The sequence below is a fragment of the Lissotriton vulgaris genome, chromosome 11, assembly GCF_964263255.1.
Source record: "Lissotriton vulgaris chromosome 11, aLisVul1.2, whole genome shotgun sequence".
Taxonomy (NCBI): domain Eukaryota; kingdom Metazoa; phylum Chordata; class Amphibia; order Caudata; family Salamandridae; genus Lissotriton; species Lissotriton vulgaris.
Window position 1 is genome coordinate 856,157,163 of NC_141699.1, and position 22,192 is coordinate 856,179,354.

General features: G+C 45.6%; 1 protein-coding gene across 3 annotated transcripts in view; it reads left to right on the forward strand.

Annotated features, from left to right (window-relative positions):
- YEATS2 (YEATS domain containing 2) overlaps positions 1-22,192 on the forward strand; it is a 1,498,478-nt gene that overhangs the window by 414,482 nt on the left and 1,061,804 nt on the right. For all 3 annotated transcript variants that reach the window (XM_086943990.1, XM_086943991.1, XM_086943992.1), the window contains exon 12: positions 18,179-18,282. In XM_086943990.1, coding sequence (XP_086800116.1) covers positions 18,179-18,282 — 104 coding nt within the window. The remainder of the gene's footprint in view (positions 1-18,178; positions 18,283-22,192) is intronic.

Genomic DNA, 22,192 nt, shown 5'->3' on the forward strand with positions numbered 1-22,192 from the left:
CCACTCAACCAGTTGTCGCAGCTGTGCCGCTTGGAAGTAAAGAAGGTTGGGGATACCAAGACCCCCTCACTCGGGGGGGGGGAGCATCGTCAGTGTGTGCTTCATCCTGGGCTTGCAGCCGTTCCAGATAAAACGTGCCAGTTTGGATTCTGTCTTTTTAATCCATCCCGACGGGGGTCGGAGAGGTAAGGAGTGGAACAGGTATAAAATATGAGGGGGGATGGTCATCTTAATTGCCACTATTTTACCGAGCCAGGAAAGCGGGTAGTGCTTCCAATGGGTCAACGCCTTACGGATTTTCTGCCTCAACCTTGTGTAATTGATGGCAACCGTATCTGACAGGGAGGGGGATTAGCTGAATTCCTAGGTATGGAATCCGACCGGTCACCCCTTGAATGGGATAACGATCTTGGAGGTTCGTGCGGATGGAGGTCGTAAGGGAAAGGTCAAGGGCAACCGATTTGTCTACGTTCACCTTAAACCCAGATGCTGACGCAAAAGCTTCTAATTCTGCAAGGCATGCTGGTAATGCTACAAGATCAGAAGGCATACAGGCTGACCGTGTGAGTGTAGCCTCCGAATTGAATCCCTGTGATCTGAGTGGGTACGGAGGCGGTGGGCCAACGGCTCCATATAAAATGCAAAGAGGAGCTGCGACAGGGGGCACCCCTGTCACGTATCCCTCTCTATAGGGAACCGGGATGCCGTGTGGCCATTGACCCGCACTGTCGCTCTTGGAAACTTATAGCAGTTGAGGATGTAAGTCCGAAATTTCTCCCCCAGTCCCACTCTGGCAAGTACCTGTTCTAGATAAGGCCAGTGGACCCGATCAAAGGCCTTCTCGGCATCTATGGTGAGCATCATATATTCCCCTTGAGGCCTTTTCACTAAGATTAAGGACCCGTTCTGTGTTGTCACTTGTCTGATGCTTGGGAATAAACCCTGCCTGGTCTGGGTCAATCGGCTCTGGCATGATGTAGGGTGAGAGGCGGGCCCGCAGTATCCCAGTGTATAACTTGAGATCAATATTGAGGAGGGAGGCCCCGCAAGTGGGCATGTCCTTTCCCAATTTCGGGATGACCCCTATGGAGGCCTCGAGCATTTCTGCTTGGATCGCTCCTGGTTCGGCAAACGAGTTAAAAAGCTTAGTTAACACCGGGGCCAACAGTGTGCACAACGTTTTGTAGAATATGGCTGAAAAGCCATCGGGCCCGGGGGCTTTGGCGAGTTTGAGCCTCGAAATAGCTGCAATGACCTCCTCTGTCCTTATGTCGCTGTCCAGGCGATCTGCCTGGGCTTTCGTCAGGGTGGGCAAGCCGTCGAACCCAAGAAAGGCGACACAGTCCGCGGGAGACAGAGGGGGAGCTAGCATAAAGACGGGTGTAAAAATCTCGAAACGTCTCCGCGATCTCAGAATCTGCTGAGACTTGCCTCCTGTCACCCCGTTGAATCTCCTTGACTCCCTTTTTTGGCGGGTCTCTCATAGTTTATGGGCAAGGAGGCAACCAAACCTGTCTCCTCCTATGTAGTGTGCATTGAGCAACTGTAGGGCTGCGAACTCCCCTCTGTTCTGGTCTAGTGCGGCCAGCTGCTGCCGTATGGCTTTCAGTTGGTGCCAGACTCTGGGTGCCCGGTTCGTTGATGTACCTGTTCTAGTTCTTTCATTTTTTGGGAAAGGTCATTCCTCCTACGCCTGCGCTCTACATTCTCCGTCGCCGAGATGGCAACTAGTTCCCCGCGTATAACCGCTTTAAGCGCTGCCCATTGTGTGGAGATAGAGGTGTCGGTGTTTGCATTATGAGAAAGATAATCTTTTATGGAGTGCTGTACCTGTTCCACCACTATGGTGCGATAAAGGAGGGTGTCGCGGAGGCGCCATACCTGAGGGGGACGTTGCATGTGGGGGAGAGTAGAAGTAGCGAAGACTGGTGCATGGTCAGATAAAGAGGCTGTGGCCAGTGCATGCAGAGGTGTGATCTAATCTAGCATACGTTTTATGCGTTAGAATAATAGGAAAATGTGCAGCTTTGGGGGTGGAAGCAGCGCCGCATGTCATTGAGGTCCAATTCGTGCAAGCGGGTCAGACCTGCCGCAGATAATGCGCCAGTCTGGTTATTGCGCTGACAGGATCTGTCTGTATTGTTATCAAAGACAATGTTTAGGTCAGCCCCCAGGAGAATCTTAATTTCTGTTGTGGCCGTCGCCTCAGTGAGCACGGTGTGCAAAAACTTTTCCTGTCCTTCATTAGGGCCATAGACTGAGCCGATGGTGAACATGAGGCCCCCTAGAGCAAAACGATAGGTTAAAGACAATGTTTAGGTCACCCCCCAGGAGAATCTTCCGTTCTGTTGTGGCCGTATCCTCAGTGAGCACGCTGTTCAAAAACGTATCCTGTCCTTCATTGGGGCCATAGACTTAGCCAATGGTGAACGGGAGGCCCCCTAGAGCAAAACGATTGGTAAGGAGCCGTCCTTCAATTTCAACTTCTTAATGGAACATTTCCCCGCGAAACCGCTGGGCGACCAAATGGCCACCCCAGCTGATTTGGCGGGCCTGAAGAAAACAGCTGGGTTAGGAACCTGGGGGATTTGAGGCGATGGTAATCTTTTAACAGTAAATGCGTTTCTTGGAGTAAACCTATGTCCACCTCTGTGTTTTCCAAGCAGGACAGCTTTACGTTTGACGAGGTTGTTAAGATCCCGGACATTCAGGGTGAGTATTCTAAGTGTGGTAGGAGTCATGTAGTCAGGAGGAAGTGGACGGCCATGAACGGGATCCGGGATCCCTTGCTCTGTGAGTATAGGGCAGATGTGGTACAGAGATGCACTTTCTGCATGGAAATATGCTACAAGTTAAAAAAGGTGGACAAGGAACCCCCAAAAAACAACAGCCCCAACGAAATGTCAATTGAAAGTCCTTATGCAACGTGCAGAACTAAAAAATAAAAGCAAGAAGAATCAGATTGTAGTCCATCATCCAGCGATGATCAGAAAAAAATTAGCATGGGGGAAACGTTGTAAGCCAGAGGTGATATCCCCCCCCCCGCCAACAGCCTACTGCAAAGGAGGGACCCATCTAAAAGAGCAAGCGGTTCAGTGTATATCAGCCAGGCCGTGTCTTCGCTAATTCTGCTGGCAGGGTAGCGAGGGCTTTGTTCTGTCATTGTGATATTTCAGCGGGAGGTGGTCGTCCTGGTTGGCGTCGCTGACCCTGCTGTCGCCAACGGGGTTTTGCTTTGTCTGTATCTTGAGTAGGGCTGTCATCCCTGCTTTCTTCCACCGGGAGATCCACTCCGAGCAGACGGCAGACCTCCGAAACAGAGCGTAGCTAGTAAAGTTTGCCATCCACGCGAAACTCCAGATGGAATGGGTGACCCCAGCTATAGGAAATGTTGCGTTGTCGGAGGTACATTGTAATGGGCTTGAAAGTTCTCATTTTTAGGTCTCGCCTGGGAGTGGCAGGGCAGAGCCCTGCTCCGCCTCTGAAAGAGATCTTGTAAATGCAAGATATGTAAAAGGGACTCTTAGCCCTGCCTCTTTTCCATTGGGTAGCGTCAGCATTTATGGTAAACGCTGGCTTCCTATTGGAAAAGAGGGTTTTCGTTGCCACCCTGTCCGCTTTTCGGACTGGCCCTCCGGACACGATAGCCTGCTTTGCGGCTGCCGTGAAGACTTTTCTTATCTGCTTGTTTTATTTTTATTTTAACAAGCAGATAAGAAATGTCTTCAGTACAGCCGTGAAGCAGGCACGGAGCTGAGAGGCGCACAGGGTAACTGGGAGGACAGGGCCGAGGCAGCAGCCTCTTTCACTTTTTGCGGCCTCGCGTCTGTCTCCAGTCTTTTTGGAGCTGTAGTTTTCATCCGTTTATAGTGCCTGGTGTGTTACCCAGTAATATTTGTTGTAGTTACATGTTTTCACAGGTGCTTAGCGTGAGCTGCTTGCACGCAAATTTACGTGCTCTGACTTAAAGCATTTTTAATGTCCAGTTACTTCTGAACTGGTCCCTAATGAGGCAGAGGAGAATTTTGGCGCAATGAAAATTTAATTTTGTTTCTGGGAGAATCGAGGGTCGGTCAGGGGAGCATGCCCCACTTTGATTTCCCTTTTAATTCAGTGAGATGTGAACACTGGCTTGTCCTGAAAGCCGAGAACAACAAGAATTCCCATTTTCGTACCAAACTCTGCCAAACTTTAAATCGCATCATTAGTGTCTCTACCACTGGTTCGCACGTGAAGTCTTTGCAGCCGGCAGACCGTTGCATCGCTTTACTTGGCATTGCAGGGAGAGGCGATAACTTCACGAGCGAACACCATTTCACATCAGTATCATGCCTTACTCGTGGTGATAACCAAGAACAACATGACGGCGCACTTAACAACACACTGTAGGGGGAAAGTTAAAGAAGCGCTAATTCAAAGATTGTTCAGTGACTTGCTTGCTTTTACAAACTGACCCAGAGTCATCCACAAGCACGGACTACCATGCACAGCTTAACAAAACATTATCCTCTTATTATGACAACACTGGCACTTCCAGTGTGTCCTGAAGCAGAGGTAAACCTCTAACCACTGCACGCCGAGTTAGAAATAGGTAACTTATCATGGAAGGTGGCATGCTGGGGTCACCTGCAGCTGGATTGCCATTGCTGCTGTCATCTTGCTCATTGTTGGCTGCCTGTAGCCTATGTTTTTAACTCAGTAATTTGGGAAATTGCACCGCAAATCAAACCGTTTAGCTGCATTTATAATACATTTTAAAAGGCAGGGGCCGAGAGCCTTCCTCCACCTCACAAACCCCCTGAGAAGGTCAGTGCGAGTGCTCCTCTCCCTCTCTTCGTTAAGAGTCAGTCCAGCTGTGGTTACATCCATGCTTCCGCCGTTCTTCCTCCTGTCTCATTCATTAATAATGCTCTGCAATGTCTGAACCTCATTCCTCACCCTCTGGACTTGTCACTTTGCCTTTCAGGATGTGGCTCAGTCTGATTGCATCCACACTCACCACATGCTCACCTCTGGAGCACATCAGAGGAGCAATTAGTTTAAACCCCACTCACCCCCCTCCTCCCCAAACCCGAGAGAATTTCTTTCAACACAAAAAATATGCTAATTTTCCTCTCTCTTTACCATGAATTTGCCATTTCCATATTCACTGTCCCTCCATAACAGTGCTGTTATAAATGAATCCATATAAGATCCTCATGTCTGGCTCCCAGTTTGGTTTACGTGCCTGCTGTTAGATTTGTTGACATATATACTATTTATAAGGCACAATGTTATCGAGCATCAGATACTTGGTGAGGACCAGCACCACATATATTTTTATAACCGCTTTCAGTTCTGTACTTGCCTCTGCCACCTACTGACAGCTATAATAACACATAATAACCCCTTCCACGCTGATGACGAGCTGGGCTCGTCATGGCGTAGCCTCCTCGCACGCTGATGACGAGCCCAGCTCGTCACGTAAAGTGCGTTTTCGCAAATCCCAGCTTGCGAGCGGAATTCCGCTAGCGCGCATGGTGAAAAGGAAAATTACTTTTTCTTGGTTTTGTTTTTGTTTTTCTGTTTTTGATCTCCCTCTGTAATCTTATGCTCCAACCTAGGTATTTTACTGAAATACCACTTAACTTCACAAAGTGATCCTGGTAGAGGACAGGGATTGACCACGAAACGTCAGGGGGTACAATTGTCGAGCCTTCTGAAGAATTTCTTCTTTGGTTCGGAAATCCTGAACACAGACCAGGATATCAGATGGCGGGCCGTCACAGGGCGCGGTTGGCTCTCTCTGCGAAGCCGTCCATCTCTCTGCGGACATCTTTGATTTCCGCGTTGGGTCCCATTTATGGGTTTGCAGATCCTCCTGCAGCGCGACAAACAGGGATTCCAGAAAGGCTTTCGTGATCGGCTCATTGCATTCGCCACCCGTGAGCGTGGGGTGCTCGGAACCCGCTGCAGAGTAACCCATTTGGTGGTCGCTCTGGGCCTTTGCAACTAGATCGTTGAGGGTTTTCTCTCTCTGCCCTCGGGAGGAGGACATGCTGCGTCCCAGTCAGAGTCCGGCCCAAGCGCCTGTAGTCCCCACACGGGCTCGCCCGGAATTAGATGCGGCAGGGGTGGGCCTCGGTGTGGCTCCGGTACCTGCCCAGGTGCTCTGTTGCCTGGATACTCCTTGGCAAGGGCCTACGATAGGCTCCGGCCGATAGTTGCTAGAGTCTCCCTGGTCTCCCGGGCACAAGCAGCGGGCCCTACTTAGTTGGCGAGGTCTGCGCCCCGCGGCGTGTGTGTGACCTCAGGATCCCCTGCTCGCTCCAGTTCCACGCCGCCCTGGGGACCCGGAAGGACACAATGTCCCAACCCAGGCTGTCCGTCAATGCGGCCCTTGCAGGTCTTCCCCCAATGCCTCCTCTTCAGATTGCCCCACTATGCTAGGCCTCACTCTAGGAATCGGGGGCTGGCGGGCTGTAATGGCTTCTCAAGCTTGTCTTTGAGGTCTAAGTGTATCAAGGTCTCCCCGCAGGGCTACAGGCATCTGTCGGCCTCCTACGCCTCCGCGCCAGGCCTTGCTGTAATAGTCTTTTCTGCCTCTTGCTGTGTGGGGGCTTCAGATTGGCCTCCAGGACCGCAAATCACCGGCAGGCCGCGTCACAAGATGGTGGGTCCGCGCCTCGCCGCCAGTGAGACAGCCGTGGTGGGAGCCTGCGGGGCTCGCTGGGGCGTCAGGCGTGTGTAAAGTCTGTCATCCCTTGAGAGCCGTATCTGGGCTGGCTACCCTGTCGCAGTACGAGCGCTGCCTAGCTCCAAGCCCCGCTGCATGGGCCCCGCTTCTCCCGTGGCAGATCGCACCAGACTCCACACTCCTCCCCACAGTCCGCGCACACTGCATGTCGCCTCCCCGGGGCAGTCACTTGCCTGCAGATGATGGGACGAGAGGGTCCCGACAGGACCGCGGGACCCTCGACCAGCCCTGGAATCACCGACTCTCCGCTATTCTGTCCCAAAATGGCAGGCGAGCGCCACACCTCCTTGGCCACGCAGAGAGCTCGCCTTCTGTCTTTGCTGCGTGGGGGCGGACGAGGTGCCCCGTACCCCCTGGACAGTGAGGGCCGGCGGTCCAACTCGATCTCACAGCCGTCCCCTCATAGGCTCGTAGCACGACAGGCCGGCCCCAGGTCTCTGTTATCGGCAGCTGCTGTTCTGGGCCGCACCTCCTCGCAGCCAGGCCTCCGTCCCGCCGATTCCTGCTAGCAACATTGAGTCGAGCACAGGGAACCGGGAGTGCACCAAAATGCGGTTCTCCTGGTGTCCGCTGCAGGGACCAGCACCCGCAGGCTCAAGTCCACTGGCGTCCGTCGGCTAATTGCGTCTGAAAGCTGGTGCTAAGCTTTGCCGTCGGCGGGAGAGACAGAACAGCATGTGTTTTCAAGCCGCCATCTTGGCCACGCCCCCTCATCAAGTTTTTTTTAATTGTATTTACCTCTAAATCCAAGGTGACATGAGATCTAGCCCCTGTTTTCTTTCTAGACCAGTTCAAGTAATAACTAGTCTAATAGCTGTTGTAGTGGACAGATGTCACAGTGTGTCAACAAGAGTTGCTCCCCCTTCTTTTGGGCACACATTTTTGCCATTTCTGCACCCCTTCGGGGCAGATCAGCGATATTTTTAGGCGCATCTTTCCCCCAAGGAGAGGTGTAAACCACTAGGCACTAGCGAAAGTTTCTGCGTGTGAACTGGAGTTTGGCTAACAGTCTTTGCGTATTTGTGTTAGGCTGGCTGTGTGTGAACCTGCATTTTGCTGGCGGTATGTGTTGACTTGCGCTCAGCTGGCAGTGTGCGTGGACTGTCACTTGGCTAGTGGTCTGCGTGGATGGCACTTGGCTGGCAGTTTACGTAGACTGACGCTTGGCTGGCGGTGTGCATGGATGGCGCTTGACTGCTGGTGTGCATAGATGACTCTTGGCTGGCGGTGAGCGAGTATAGCGATTGACTTGCGGTGTATGTGGATGACACTTGGCTGGCAGTTTGCTTGGACTGTCGCTTGACTGGCAATGTGCTTGGATAACACTTGGTTCGAGGTGTGGCTTCGTGGATCTGACAGTGTTTCATTCCCCAAAATCCCTTGCAAAACTCAAATTTAGCTAAAAGGTTGCTCTTTCCTCACATTTCTGTGTGCTAAAGTTGTGGAATCAACGCGTCAGCATAGATTTCCCACAACCCAGCGTTCCCCCTCGGTCTTCTAAAAAAAAATGATACTTCTCTTGTGTGGATGCCCAAATCTGAGAACCTAAAAACAGATCAAATAAAAACTGAGGGGAAACCAAAGTTGGTCCAAAAGGGCAGGTTTTTCAAATAAGTGTTTAGGCTGCCTCTGCTTTGCGCACCCACACAAGTTAGATCTCATTTGTATCAGAGAAGGCTAGTTAGTAGGACATTTTTGCCAGCGCAGTGATCTCACAACCGTCCCACAGAGAAATGTGAGGAAAGTGTGACTTTTTATCTAAATTTGAGGTTTTCTGGGGATTCTGGGTAAGAAAACGTTTAGGGATCCACGCAAGCCACACCTCTCTGGACTCCCCCAGGTGTCTAGTAATCAGAAATGGCTGGGTTTGGTAAGTTTGCCTAGATGGCTGCCAAGCCTGGGGCCAAAAGCACATTACCCCGCAAAACCAAGTCTTTTTGTGATCGATTATTTTGAAGTCTCCCCTGTACGTTTTGGGCCATTTCCTGGCTTGAGCAGTAGGTCTGCCCACACAAGTGAGGTACCATTTTTATCGGGAGACTTGGGGGAATGCTAGGTGGGTGGAAGGTTGTGGCTCATCACAGACTGCATAATTTTTCATCACAGAAATGTGAGGAAAATGTGTATTTTTTTTTTTTTTTTTTTACAAAATGTGAGGTTTGCAAGGGAATTCTATTAGTACCTGGTAAGAGCCTCACAAGTCACTCCTTCCTGGAATCCTCTGTGTGTCTAGTTTTCCCAAAATGTACAGGTTTGCTAGGTTTCCCTAGGTGCCAGCTGAGCTAGGCCCCACAATCTACAGCTAGGAACTTTGTCAAAAAAAGGTCAGTTTTCTGTGGAAAAACGTGATGGGTCCACTTTGAGTTTTGGGCCATTTCCTGTTGTGGGCACTAGGCCTACCCACACAAGTGGGGTACCAAATTTATCGGGAGACATGGGGGGTGCTGGGTGGGTGAAAGTTTGTGGCTCCCCACAGATTTCAGAACTTTACATCACAGAAATGTGAGGAAAATATATTTTGTTTTTACTAAGTTTGAGCATTGTGTGGGATTCTGGGTAACAACTGTACCTGGTGAGAGCCACACAAATCCCCCCCCCCCCCCCCCATCCAGGAATCCCCTGGGTCTCTAGATTAAAAAAATTTACAGGGTTGCTAGGTTTCCCTAGATGCCACCTGAGCTAGGCCCCAAAATCCACAGCTAGGCACTTTGCTAAAAAAAAAGGGTGACCGTTTTCTGTGGAAAAACGTGATGGGTCCACATTGCGTATTGGGCCGTTTCCTGCCATTTTTATTGGGAGACCAAGGGGTAAACAGAATAGTAGAACAAGTTTTCTTACCAGTTTTCTTTCTGTGCATTTCTACGTTCCCAAAGTAAGACAATGGGTAAAAAAACAAACATTTAGAACAATGGACTCAAATTCACATGTTAGTAGGGCTACCCACAAATTCAGATGTGCAAATAACCACTGCTTCTAAACTCCATATCTTCTTCCCATTTCAGAAATGCATAGGTTTCCTTGGTGCCTGTTTTTCACTCTCTATATTTTACCAAATGAATTGATGTATACCCTTTAGACAATGAAAAACATTTGCAAGGTGCAGCTCAGTTATTGGCTCTTAGTACCTCGGGTTCTTGGTGAATCTACAAGCCCTATAAATCCACGCAACCAGAAGGGTCTCATGGACGTAACAGTATATGGCTTTAAAAAATCTACCCTAGTTGGACGAAGTTACAGGTAAAAACGGAAGGCAGAAATTGCTGGTTTTATTTAACTCAATTTCGATATTTGTTCATTTCAACTGTTAGTTTCTATAGGAAAACCTTTAAGGATGTACACAAATAACCCATTGCTGAATCCTAAATGTTGTCTTCTTTTCAGAAATGTATAGCTTTCCGGTATCCATTATTGGTTTCACACCCATTTCTACCACTAACTGGAAGGAGGTTGAAAGCACAAAAAATAGGCAATTTCCCAGTAAAGTGCCAAAACTGTGTAGAAAATTTTAGTTTTCTTAAAACAGTGTTCCTGAAAGATGGGAAGATGATGATTTTAGCACCACAAACCCTTCGTTGATACCATTTGCAGAGAAAAAACGAGATGGTTTCTTCTGCAACACTTCCCCCCCCCTACCCCCCCCCCCCCAAAAAACACATTTTGCTGTATTGTTCCTAATTTCTCGGTCCCCTCCAAGGGAATCCACAAACCCCTGATACCTTTAGAATCCTCAGGATGTTGGAAGAAAAGGACGCAAATTTGGCGTGGATTCCTTATGTGGACAAAAGGTTATGGAGGCCTTACCACCCAAATACCTACCCAAAACAGTAAAAAAAAAAGGGCTTGGCACAAGGGTGGAAATGGCCTGGCAGCGAAAGGATTAATAACTCTCCTAAGCCTGTATGTAAATAACACTGTGCTCTTCAGTGTGATATACTTAACTGTCCTAATATTTAAGGAACAGTGCCCTATTTTAGGTCTGGACTACATAAAGCTTTGCCAGTTTGTTAACTGACCGATTGTTTTCAATAGGTATCCTCCCCATGCTCATGTTTGGATGGCTTTGTTATATATCTCGGCGTCTGCTTTTGAATCAGTCAGTTTCCTCCCTATTCTTGCTTTTGCCCTGTCCAAGAGCATTCTAGTCTTCCATTGTTTTGATTGCATGAGTTGTATAATGGCACTGCTCTTGCTTATATTTTGCATTCAGCTGCGGGAGCCCTTCTTTGTGTGTTCCTCTGAGCCGTTTTGCTGCTGGAGCCCTTTATTGCGTGTTCCTGTGTTTCCCTGAACTTTGCTGCCTCATTGACTGGTCCCTGAACCTGGTCTGGAACTGGTGATCTACTGGGGAAACTAAAGGATAACTGCGGGTGCAGGGGACTGCGAGGACCAGCATTCTCTGTTGCTGCCAGCTGGTGCCTCTTCCCCTAATTAGCCCCGCCTGCCGCTCGCAGCATACATAACATCTTACGGCCCCAGCTTCGCGGGTGCCGTTCGCTGCTGGAGCCCTTCTTTGTGTGTTCCTCTGAGCCGTTTTGCTGCTGGAGCCCTTTATTGTGTGTTCCTGTGTTTCTCTGAACTTTGCAGCCTCATTGACTGGTCCCTGAACCTGGGCTGGAACTGGCGATCTAATGGGGAAACTAAAGGATAACTGCGGGTGCAGGGGACTGCGAGGACCAGCATTCTCTGTTGCTGCCAGTTGGTGCCTCTTCCCCTAATTAGCCCCGCCTACCCGCCCCTATATTATCAAGGTTATTTCCGTGTATCGCGGGACGCGCGCGGGACTAGCCCGGGCGAAGCCCGGGACAAGGGCAGGGCCGTCTGCGGCCGTCCGGGGAAGGCCGACGCTGGGCTGGGCCACACCACTAACATTAGAGACCGGGACATACAGCGCAAACTTATTGTGAGTTGTTGACCCTTATTTGTTTAGTTGTTTGCTTAGTTATATTGGTGTTCCTACAAGTATTCAGGAAGTAAGTTTGGATTTCCCTTGGGGTTTTCCTGATATTTTCTTTTCTCCCTTTCCATTGAGGGTATTTAATTATGAGTAGACTTAGTGGTGGTATAGGTAGGCCTTCGTTGGGGGGAGGTTCTGTTAGGGGGACTCTAGACGCCTTCATTACTAGGGCTGCATCAGTCCTTGAAAAAGCGATCGTATTAACAGAAAAACGCCTCTCTCTGGAGTTGAGCAAAAAACGATCGTCATTGGGCCAAATACAGACAGCGGAGACACCTCATAAACAGAATGCTGAGGTAGTTAAAGCCCAAATTCACAACCCCCAAAATGCAAAAGACTAATCACAGTCGCCTCTTTTTGATTTATTAACACAGGAGCTAAATGAAACCGTAACCTCAACTGAAAACTCATTAAATGCTTCATCAATCGTAGAAGTTGAGTCACTGATGAACGGGCCCACTACAGATGAGGTACTGGTTAAAACCACTAGCAATATCCCCCCACCGTCCAAAAAAAGGAAGCTGGGCAAAGCCTGTTTGGGTGACAAGAATAAGAAGCTTGAACGAGATCCTAGAGTCCAACTGAGAGAGTCGCGAAAGACTACAACAATGAACACCTTAGTGGAACAACTGCCAACTACACTTGCCAAAGAGTTATCGCCTAGCATGGAAAAACTGATTAAATAATTAATTTCCCCGCTGATAGAAAGGGTGAAGAGGATAGGGGAACAATTAGTTATTATAGAAAAGGAGGTTTTAAAAAATTCATCGCTGTCTAATATACAGGGTGTTACGCCTCCTTTAGTACAAACAAAAAAGATTTGTGTAGAGGATAGATCACCACCTTTGCCGTCCAATAATGCCCAAACCCTACCCTTAATACAAAAATCATCTGCTCCAAAAGTGGCCCTAAAATTAAAACCGACCACGTGAAATGGAGAAAACGCGGGACGGGAGGTGGGGTGGGTGGGTGGGGGGTTAAAGAGGAAATCCAACAAAATAAACCAGATATTGGTCTAGCAACCCCACAACATAAAATTAACCCAATTCAGAGAAGGGTCGACTTACCCCCGGAATCTGCTCCATTTGTAATAATTATGGCTGGAGTACCAACTCTTCTGGAGGGAGTAAAAGAGCATCATGTAGCCTTAAAAAATAAGGTCATGTATTGGCTACACAATAATAGACCTCTCCCGGCCCACATCAATGGGGAAATCCTAATTGTTAGACGTGTGAACTGGGTAGGAGCACGGCCAAAGGATAGAAAAGGTGATATTATTATAATTAATTTCAAAGATCATAGAGCAGTGAGATACATCGGTGACTGGTACGATGCGAAATGAAGCGAGGACATTTCTACTCATTATCTAAGTCATTTTTATCCTCAAGTTCCCTCAGCCCCCAATAGGTTTTCCTTTGGGAAACCACGTAGCATACAGACACAACACAGTACACCGCGGTCCCAATCAATCTTACTTTGGCTATTCACACAATTTCCCCATGAATCAGCCCTCCCATATGGACAATATAGGACAGTTTGATTACAACATTCCAACTTTTAACCACTTTTCAATGTTGTATGGGATGGAGGGCGTGGATTGACTTACGCCTTCCATCAATCAGAAATTAAGTCCAATAATTCAGAATGAAAGGATGGGAATTTTGTTAACGGAAGGTCGGGAATTACAAAATGAAATGGGGAAATAGCAGAAATTCCATCCCTCAACAGCATTCCAGTATGGAAGAAATTGAGGTATCCCCTAATATAGTGGCTGAATTTAATGGTGGTATTTGTTCCGACATATCTGGTGATACACCCACAGAGTTTGCCTCTGTGGTTGAGTTACAATCGGGAGGTCTCACTTCCATTTTGGTGGACAGTACTGAACGCAATATAGGTCAATCATTAAAAATTATTTCATGGAATATAGCGGGCCTCCGCTCAAAGGTCGAAGATGGTACTTTACTGAACTTTGTTCAGAATCATAGTATAATCTGTCTCCAGGAGACTTGGGCGAGAACAGAGTTGCATCTTATAGGATATAAAACTTATTTCACGCCCGCACTACCTGTTACTTCAGGTAGGTCTAAAGGAGGACTGACAGTTTTCATATCTAACACGATATGGGACTTAAAAACTACAGTAGTACATCTAGACCCTAACTACCAGTTGCTTAGCTTAATGCTGAATAACAAAGAGACCTTTCTTCTTCTTAACTTTTATAATAACCTAGTGGAGGACCAGGTGGAGAAGATCTTGGCCTGTATTCGCGAAAGGCTTTCCAAGTTGATGCAGAAAGTAGGAGGTAGAGCTAGTTCTAGTATAATATGGGGGGGGCGATTTTAATCAGTACGCTTGCCCACAAAGTAACAGTAAGTTATGTGGCTTTGTGGATGAACATGATGATCCAATAGTAAATTTCAGTCATACTAGCACAGGGCTATATTTGAACGATGTCCTATTTGATCTGGGGCTTACTATGGCTAATAAGCCTGACGTGCATTCCGGACGATTGGTTCCAACCTTTCGGGGGAGGGGTCACGGGTCAACAATAGACTACATCTTAGTTTCAAACACTATTGCTAACAGAGTTACGAGCTTTGATGTGTTGGTGAATACTTTAAGTGACCATTGTGCCTTGAGTATTGATCTCCACGTAATAAGCACTAGGCTGTCCTCACAGATCATAGCCTGTGCCCTAACGCAGAATACCCTGCACATATCTAAAATAAATGGGTTCTCCCTAAGATGGGATAAGTGTGACCCGGGGGAAGTAACTAAAGCCCCGATTTGTGCAGTTATACCCTTCGATAGTTAAATGTTTAGATATGGGTACTCAGGCAGAGGAAATTCTGTATAACTTTGAGTTAATCATGGGGAAGATAAAGGAATTGTTAACGGTTAAGTCACAAAGAGAGGCCTGTACGAAACCAGGATGGTTTAATAAAAAATGTACGGCAGCACACAAAAAGTTGAAAGTAGCATTAAATAAAGATAATAGAGACCAACAGGAAATAAGAATGCTTAGAAAGGAGTACAACACAGCCTGTAAGGAGAGGAAGGCTGAATTAAAACAAGAATTGTGGGACCAGCTCCATAAAAGCTCCCTGGACAGAAATAGTGAGGCTTTCTGGAGAGTGGTAAAATCCCCTTATTTAATAGACTCTCATAATATTCCAACAATAGAAGTCGCAATTGAGGAATCTGTTTGGGTGGAACACTTTTCAAAAATATTTCAGCTATGCCCTGACAGAGCAGTCCTGGGCTCAGCGCCTAGCGCGAACCAATGCCCAGTGGCTTATCCAATAATGTGGGAACCCGCTACAAGCGAGGTATGTCTGGCGTTAAAGGCAAGGGAAAATGGGAAAGCCCCGGGCCCAGATGGGGTTCCCGTAGATTTTTTCAAATCCAATATGGATCTGTGGGCCCCTATTCTAACTAGGGTGCTTAGAGCAACATCGGAGAAGGGATTGCTGGCCTCCTGGACCAAATCCATCATGGTCCCAATTTTTAAAAAAGGAGATCGGCAAGACGCATCCTGCTATCGTCCGATCTCACTGCTGGACTCGCTAGGCAAGGTGGTGGGGAGAGTGATCCTTGAGCGCTTACAGCAGTGGGCTGACGATGGCGGAATCCTTTCGGACCTTCAGTTTGGGTTCAGGGAGGGATGTGGGACGACCGAGCAAGCCCTGAACCTATCAATGCTCTTAGGTAAATATGCCAAAGCGAAGCAGGGCAGGTTGTACATGGTGTATGTCGACCTGTCTGCTGCTTTTGATAGTGTGTCCCACTCAAAACTGTGGACCGTTCTCCTATCCATGGGCATTGATGCTCCTTTGATTGATTATCTGAGGGAGTTGTACTCTAATGCTTCTGCGAGGGTACGATTTGGAGTGAAAGGGGAGATATCCGCGTCATTTGGGGTAGAGCGGGGTGTTCGGCAGGGGTGTGTCCTGGCCCCCTTCCTCTTTTCACTCTACGCCAATGGGTTGGAGGAGGCAATGCTGAGGGGGGCCCAGGATCTCCCACAAATAGGAAAACGTCCGGTCCCCGCTCTCCTCTACGCGGATGATGCAGTAATACTGGCACGTACTCCACGAGAACTGCAGCAGGCCCTGGATAGGTATACCACTTTTATGGGGAGCCTAGATTTAAGAATAAATATTAAAAAAAACATATGTGATGGTAGCTGGCAGAGGGAAAGGGTGTTAACAAATCTTCCTAGCCACAGAATAAATGGAAAGTACGGGCCAATACCCCTATCTAGGTATTATAATAGATGACAAGTTAAACTGGAAACCCGCAATAGAGGCTCCGAGATTACATTTATTGCGAGCAATTGCGGCGCTTATAGCTTTTTCGCAAAAGTTGGGCAAAAGGCCACCACTAGAACTTCTGCAGATTTACAGAGCTAAGTGCCAGGCAATTGCCCTGTACGGGGCCGGAGTATGGGGGCATGCAAACGTTGGTCCCTTGCAAGTGGCGGAGAATACTTTTTTAAGATTCCTATTAGCGGCACCTAAATCCATCTCAACGTTTGCCTGTCACACCGAACTGGGGATTCCACATTTAGAGGATCTGGCAAAGATTAAACCAATTTTGCTTTGGCGCAGAATCCTGACGTCCTGTAAGAACTAATTTACTAAACAAATCGTTGCTGATTGTATGGCATTGGATCGTGCATCTAAAATAAGTTGGTTCAGATATGTAAATAATTTTCGGAACGATTTGGGGTTAGGGGATTGCTATGTAACACCAGAGTTAATCTGCGAGATATCCAAAAAGGAATTGAAACTGAGGGCTTTAAGCCACTTAGAGGAGCTGCGAATCGCCAAAGTAGGAAGTAAAATCTCTGTTCAACATTCATTGGCGATCCAGACAACTTTTTCAATTCAGGCCTACTTATTGTATGATTTGTCGCAGTTTGAGCGTTTCCTTCTGCTCAGATTTCGATTTAATATTTTCCATCGTCTGGTGGCTTTCCCGGTTCAAAATTGCTGGGACCATACCCTTGTGATGATACTTCAGAACAGTCTACTATCCATTCTGTTTAGTTCTGAAAGTTCGACGATGATTATCGTAAGCGCTGGCTTTTACCCTTGTTTAAGTTATTGGGCTTTAGAAGATGCCGTCCAGCCATGCTGCGTTTACAGTTCTTAGAGTCTGATTGGATTTGCAAACTTGTATTGAAATTTCTGAAATCTGTTTGGAAACATAGGCTAAATCTATGATAACGGCCCTAGATCGCCACGCAATTAAGATTAAATCTGCAAAAGAAGTTGTATAACATTGGCTAGCGACCCCCACTGTTAGATTCGGATATCCTATATTAATGTAATGTTGTATGTTCCTTCATTTTTAATGTGAAATGTTTTATAAAACTGTGAAAAGCTTTTATGGTTTTTTATGTATTTTAAAAACCGAATACCGACTAAAATAAAAAAAAATTAAAAAAATTTAACTCGCTCTCCCCTGCTTCTTGTTTGCGCTGGTGCACTCTTTTCACTCCCCTCCCATCAACCCTGACGCTCTCGTTTCCACTCTCTAACCCACTCCTATAAAAAAAAAATATATATATATATATATTTATTTATTTATTTATTTATGAAGTTTTATATAGCGCAAACTTGATCCCGTAGGATATCACATATATATATAATTTATTTTTTCACCATGTTCATATTGCCACTGTGCCTCTTTTTTCCTTTTCCTGCACTTGCTTTGTTTTACTTTTTAAAATGTATTTTATTGTAGTTTGTACTTCTGCCATGTTAAATCGCTAAGTTGAAAATTGCTACCATTCATCACTGCGTACGTATGCTGTATGACTCATGCTCATGCATCGGCGTGGCTCTTAGAATGGGGTTTCTTTATAGCTAACCTATTGCAGATTGCCAGCATGGCATGCGCATAAATCATGAGCAGGACGTATGTGTTGACATGCGGGCAAAAAACAGCATTAGATCGTCCTTTTAGAACCAAGTTTCCACAAGCCTTGCTAGTGCTTGTGGAATACTGAAACAACTATTTTGTCTGCTTTGTTTTGCAAAAAAGATGTAATACCAGCTGTTATCTGAGAAACTCCCACCCTGTGTTTTTCCGTGGTTAAAATCCCAAGACCCGTTCTTGAGGCCTGTGGAGTGAACGTACTTACCCACATCTTTCCTATCTTTATTGGGTGCAGCAATACATCTGGGGAAACTAAATGCCTTTGCGTGGCAGTTTTCCACCATCTTGAAAGTGTGCTTGGAAAATATCATGTATCGAGGGATTTCAGGAAGGAAAGGGGCCAATAATTCCCAGATCTGCTTGTCATAGGGGCAAGAATATTTGCCCGGCAAGGTGATTCTGGACCCAGTAGTTCCTTTTCCCCTGCACTGTGCTATTAAGAATTTGTCAGTACGTTTTGGGAGCTGTTCAGTGTTCTAAAGCACTTTCAATGTAGTCAGAAATGTTTACTACACATGTAACTTACTTTTTATGTACAGGAAGTCCAACAAGTAAGCACCTCGGCGTTGCTCTGGCTGGTCGTGGATCCGCTTCACCAGGCCCAAAGCTCCATGTTAGCAGCTTCCTGAGCTCGTCTATCAAGGTATGTTTACTTCCAAGAACAAGTTCAGAATCCTTATTCCACTCCTTCAAAGACCAAGTGTGATGTCCCTGACCATAGTAGATAAGGGGTGCTTTGTTGTCCTGAGCTGGTCTCGACCATAGCCAGACCGTACTTTGTGGTGTAAGCATGTTGTGTTCGGAGGATTGCCAATTTTTATTATTAACAACACTCCCTTTGTCCCCTGGCCTGAAATATAACCCTCAAGAGTGTGAGCCTCTTAACGTATTGAGCTAATTCTCCTAATTTATTTTGACGATATATGTTTTATAGTTTACTAATAAAAAAACTGAAGCAAAATTCGTCAGTTTGTTTTAGTTACTCTGCTAAACAAACTAGCGATTTTAAAAACATGCTTCTTTTTTATTACTTTTTAGATTGAACACCTTTTGTATTTAAAACTATAGTAACATTAAAGGTATTTTGGCACAAAACCTGCTTAATATAAACAAATACAAAGGTGAGAGGTGGACTGGTTGCAGAAGTCTGTCATTGGCAGTTGCTAGGGTCAAATTCCACAAATCGAACACAATATGTTCTTGGACAGCTAGTATTCTGAAGTCATGCATTTAAAGGAGATTCCATATGCAATAGTGAAGAAAAAGGGGGATCTGTAAAATGAAATATTTGTCTGAGATCACACAATTCAGTTAAGGAAAGCCACGATTAATTCAGTTTTTTCTCGTTTCACTTTGCACAAATCGGCCACTAATTGGGTATCCATTTGTCTCTACTTTATACCTCAATTGTTAGTGTTTTAACCTCTTTGTGCCTGAAGGTATAGCGAGGGTGCATGCAGAAGCCACATGAAAGGTTGTTATAAGATTGAAGGTCCCAGGGGCCCTCAAGCTGAGCCAGACTTCCAGCTTCTCACGCACCTCAACTGATTATTGCAATTTAATAAAGTACCACATGCATGGGGTCCTCAGGCAATACTCTTCAGCCATAGTTCTATTACAAAACGTCATCCTAAAGATCCTGACAGGAATCCCAGGAAATCTCATTGTGAATAGCAATGTCCTCATACAGGCAGCAATGAAGAGAAATGCTATCAAAGACTTAACCACTTGGCTGCTAAGGCAATATTTTACTTTTCATTGAATTTCCATTGAAATCAATGAAAAGTGCATGACGAGTTACCCTTGTCATTAGCGGCGAAGAGGTTAATGAGACTCACCAGCAACAACTTGACCATCGCCGAAATCTCTACGGGGAAATTAGTGAAGTCCTGAATCACCAAGTGGAGCTCTTATCTGAGGTGACAAGGCCAATTCACATAAGGTGGAGGACCCCTACACCCTCTTCAGGCTGTATTGTAGATATGCCACCTGCTAGACATGGGCAATTACTGGGGATGCTTCATCCCAAATATGGTCTCCACCACAGACCATAGGGGAACTAATCCAGAAGAATGCTGCGTGAACCATAACATGAAGAGATGTTCTAAAAAACCAAGGATTCTCTACAATCAGAAAAGACTCTGTATTCTAGTTCAGTGTTTCCCAAACTGGGGTCCGGGGACCCCCAGGGGTCCCTGACACATCCCTAGGGGGTCCTCAGGCAGCAGTTTTAAAAGCACTGAAAAGTTCCTTGTATAATAAGCAGTTTTTGAGCAACAATAAAAGTGTTAAGATAACAACAGTGATTAATGCTGGAGAGAGATGAGAGTTTTGTCCAGTGGCATTTTTGACTTATCTAAGGTAGCACAGAGGGTTAATATTTCCCTACTGCAAAGAAAGTGTACCATGCATTTTAAAAAACAGTATTTTATATGCATAGGTCAGTGGGTTACTGCTTTTGTCACAGAGATTCTTTTGTTACTGTGCAGTTCATAAGTGACAATCGTAATCTATATATAATATAATAATTCTTTATTCGGTTAATCACAAAGAGAAACCATAAAAGAGGCAATCAACATAAGAAATTCATACATACATAGATTAAAAAAAAAAATCGTAATCTAGCATAGTGACCTATAAACTATCATCAAAGAGCTGCTTGCAAACTGCATGGTGCAAGTTAGTAACTTATCTTTTTTTCCCAGTCGTTCATTATCTTGATGCTGCTAAAAAGGCTTATCTGGGTGGGAATACATTTTTATTGTTAAAGTCAATGCTAACCACTATGTTATGTTCTGAATCATGGGTTTGTGCTTCTCCATACCAAGCACTCTTTGCAAATGCCTAACAGTATGAATGATGTGTGAATCCTACGCCTTGTAGTCCCCTTTGCCTTATGTAACAGTCAGTCAAAATGACTTTAATCGGTTATCAAAACCATAAAAGCATGTTAAAATACCCATCACATAGAACCAAATATTACACAAATCCATCATAGGTCAAATACATATATAAAATACATATTAAAAAAAGGAGTCAATTATACATTAAAAAAGAAATGCCAGAACTAATATTCTAAAATACATATAGTAGTCAGTCAAAATACGTTATTCGGTTATAGAGATATATAACCATAAAAACACATACAATTTAATCATACAATACAAATATACCATTAAAAATGCATTAAAGATGAGAAACATCATAAAACTAAATCACATTATAATTGATTTTCTCAATCTAAAAACACTTTTAAAAAAGACCGAAACTGAAAATACAACCACAATTGTCTCGAATTGCTGGAGTACCAAAATAGCAGGGCGGCAGAGCCTCATTCCGGATTCTTTTAGGATAGGAACGATCCATTTTTTCCTTGGGAAGGAATAACATGTACAAATAAGTAGTAGATGTATCGTAGACTGATCGGAGGTGTCGTCATAAGGGCATTTGCAGAGCTGTTTTGTCCAATCATTAACTACAGGGAAACTAATTAATCTGTATAGGAAACCCATGCGAAACCGCGTTAGCAAAAATCGGTCGTAATCTTTCATTGGTAGACGTAGATCTGGCTCAAGACAGAAGGTAGTTAAAGTAAGATTGTGTGCATGAACCGAGATTTTATTTAGTTCGGCACACTGTCTTTGTCCTGCCAGAAAGTTCAGACAAATACACTTAAGATTTTTTTTTGCTCATTTCAGCCATAGTAGGTGCTTTGTCATAAAATTCATGTAAACCTAAATTGATTAAATTTTTTTTACATAAGACAACCATCAAATCCTTATTGCCCCATCCAGGCCCACACTATCTACTAAGACTCCCCTATTAAAATGTGTCTCCTCAGTGGTCCATATCCTGTGCCATAAGAGGACCGGTTGAACCTTTGATATCTTCAGTGTAAGTCAGTCCTAGTTCTGTATGGCATACAAAAGAGGAGGTACTATTGGGAACCATCAGTAGAAATTTTAAAAACATATTTTCAGCTACCTGGATTGAGCCCACGTCTGCATAACCCCATATGCCTGCACCATATGTGGCCACGCTAACGCATTACGCCTTATAAATTTCCGTTAACTCCAGAGCGAGATGCCTACCAAGTCTCCTACTGAAGTTCGAAAGAGCGGACAAGGTCTTAATGTAAAGTAACCTCCTTGTTCTTACGGCCTGCACCCAGGACCCTGTATGGTCAAACAGAATCCCCAGATAAGAAAAAATATTTGTAGTATCTATCCGCTTATGATCGATAAAAATAGATTTCTTCTTTAAACATCCTGGCCCACAGTTCATTACATATGTTTTTGAGGCATTTATAATGAGACCTCTATTTAACATGTAGGTTTCAAAACTGGAAACTACCTTTTGCAATCCCAGCGGGGTACGCACCATTAATACCGCATCGTCTGCGTATAATAATGCGGGAATGGACCGCTTTTTAGCCTAAGGTGGATCTTTACAGTCTTGAACTAGTACTTTTTCAACGCTATTTATGTACAGGGTAAAAAGGAAGGGTGCAAGAACGCACCCTTGCCTGACGCCTCGTTTAACTTCAAAGTGAC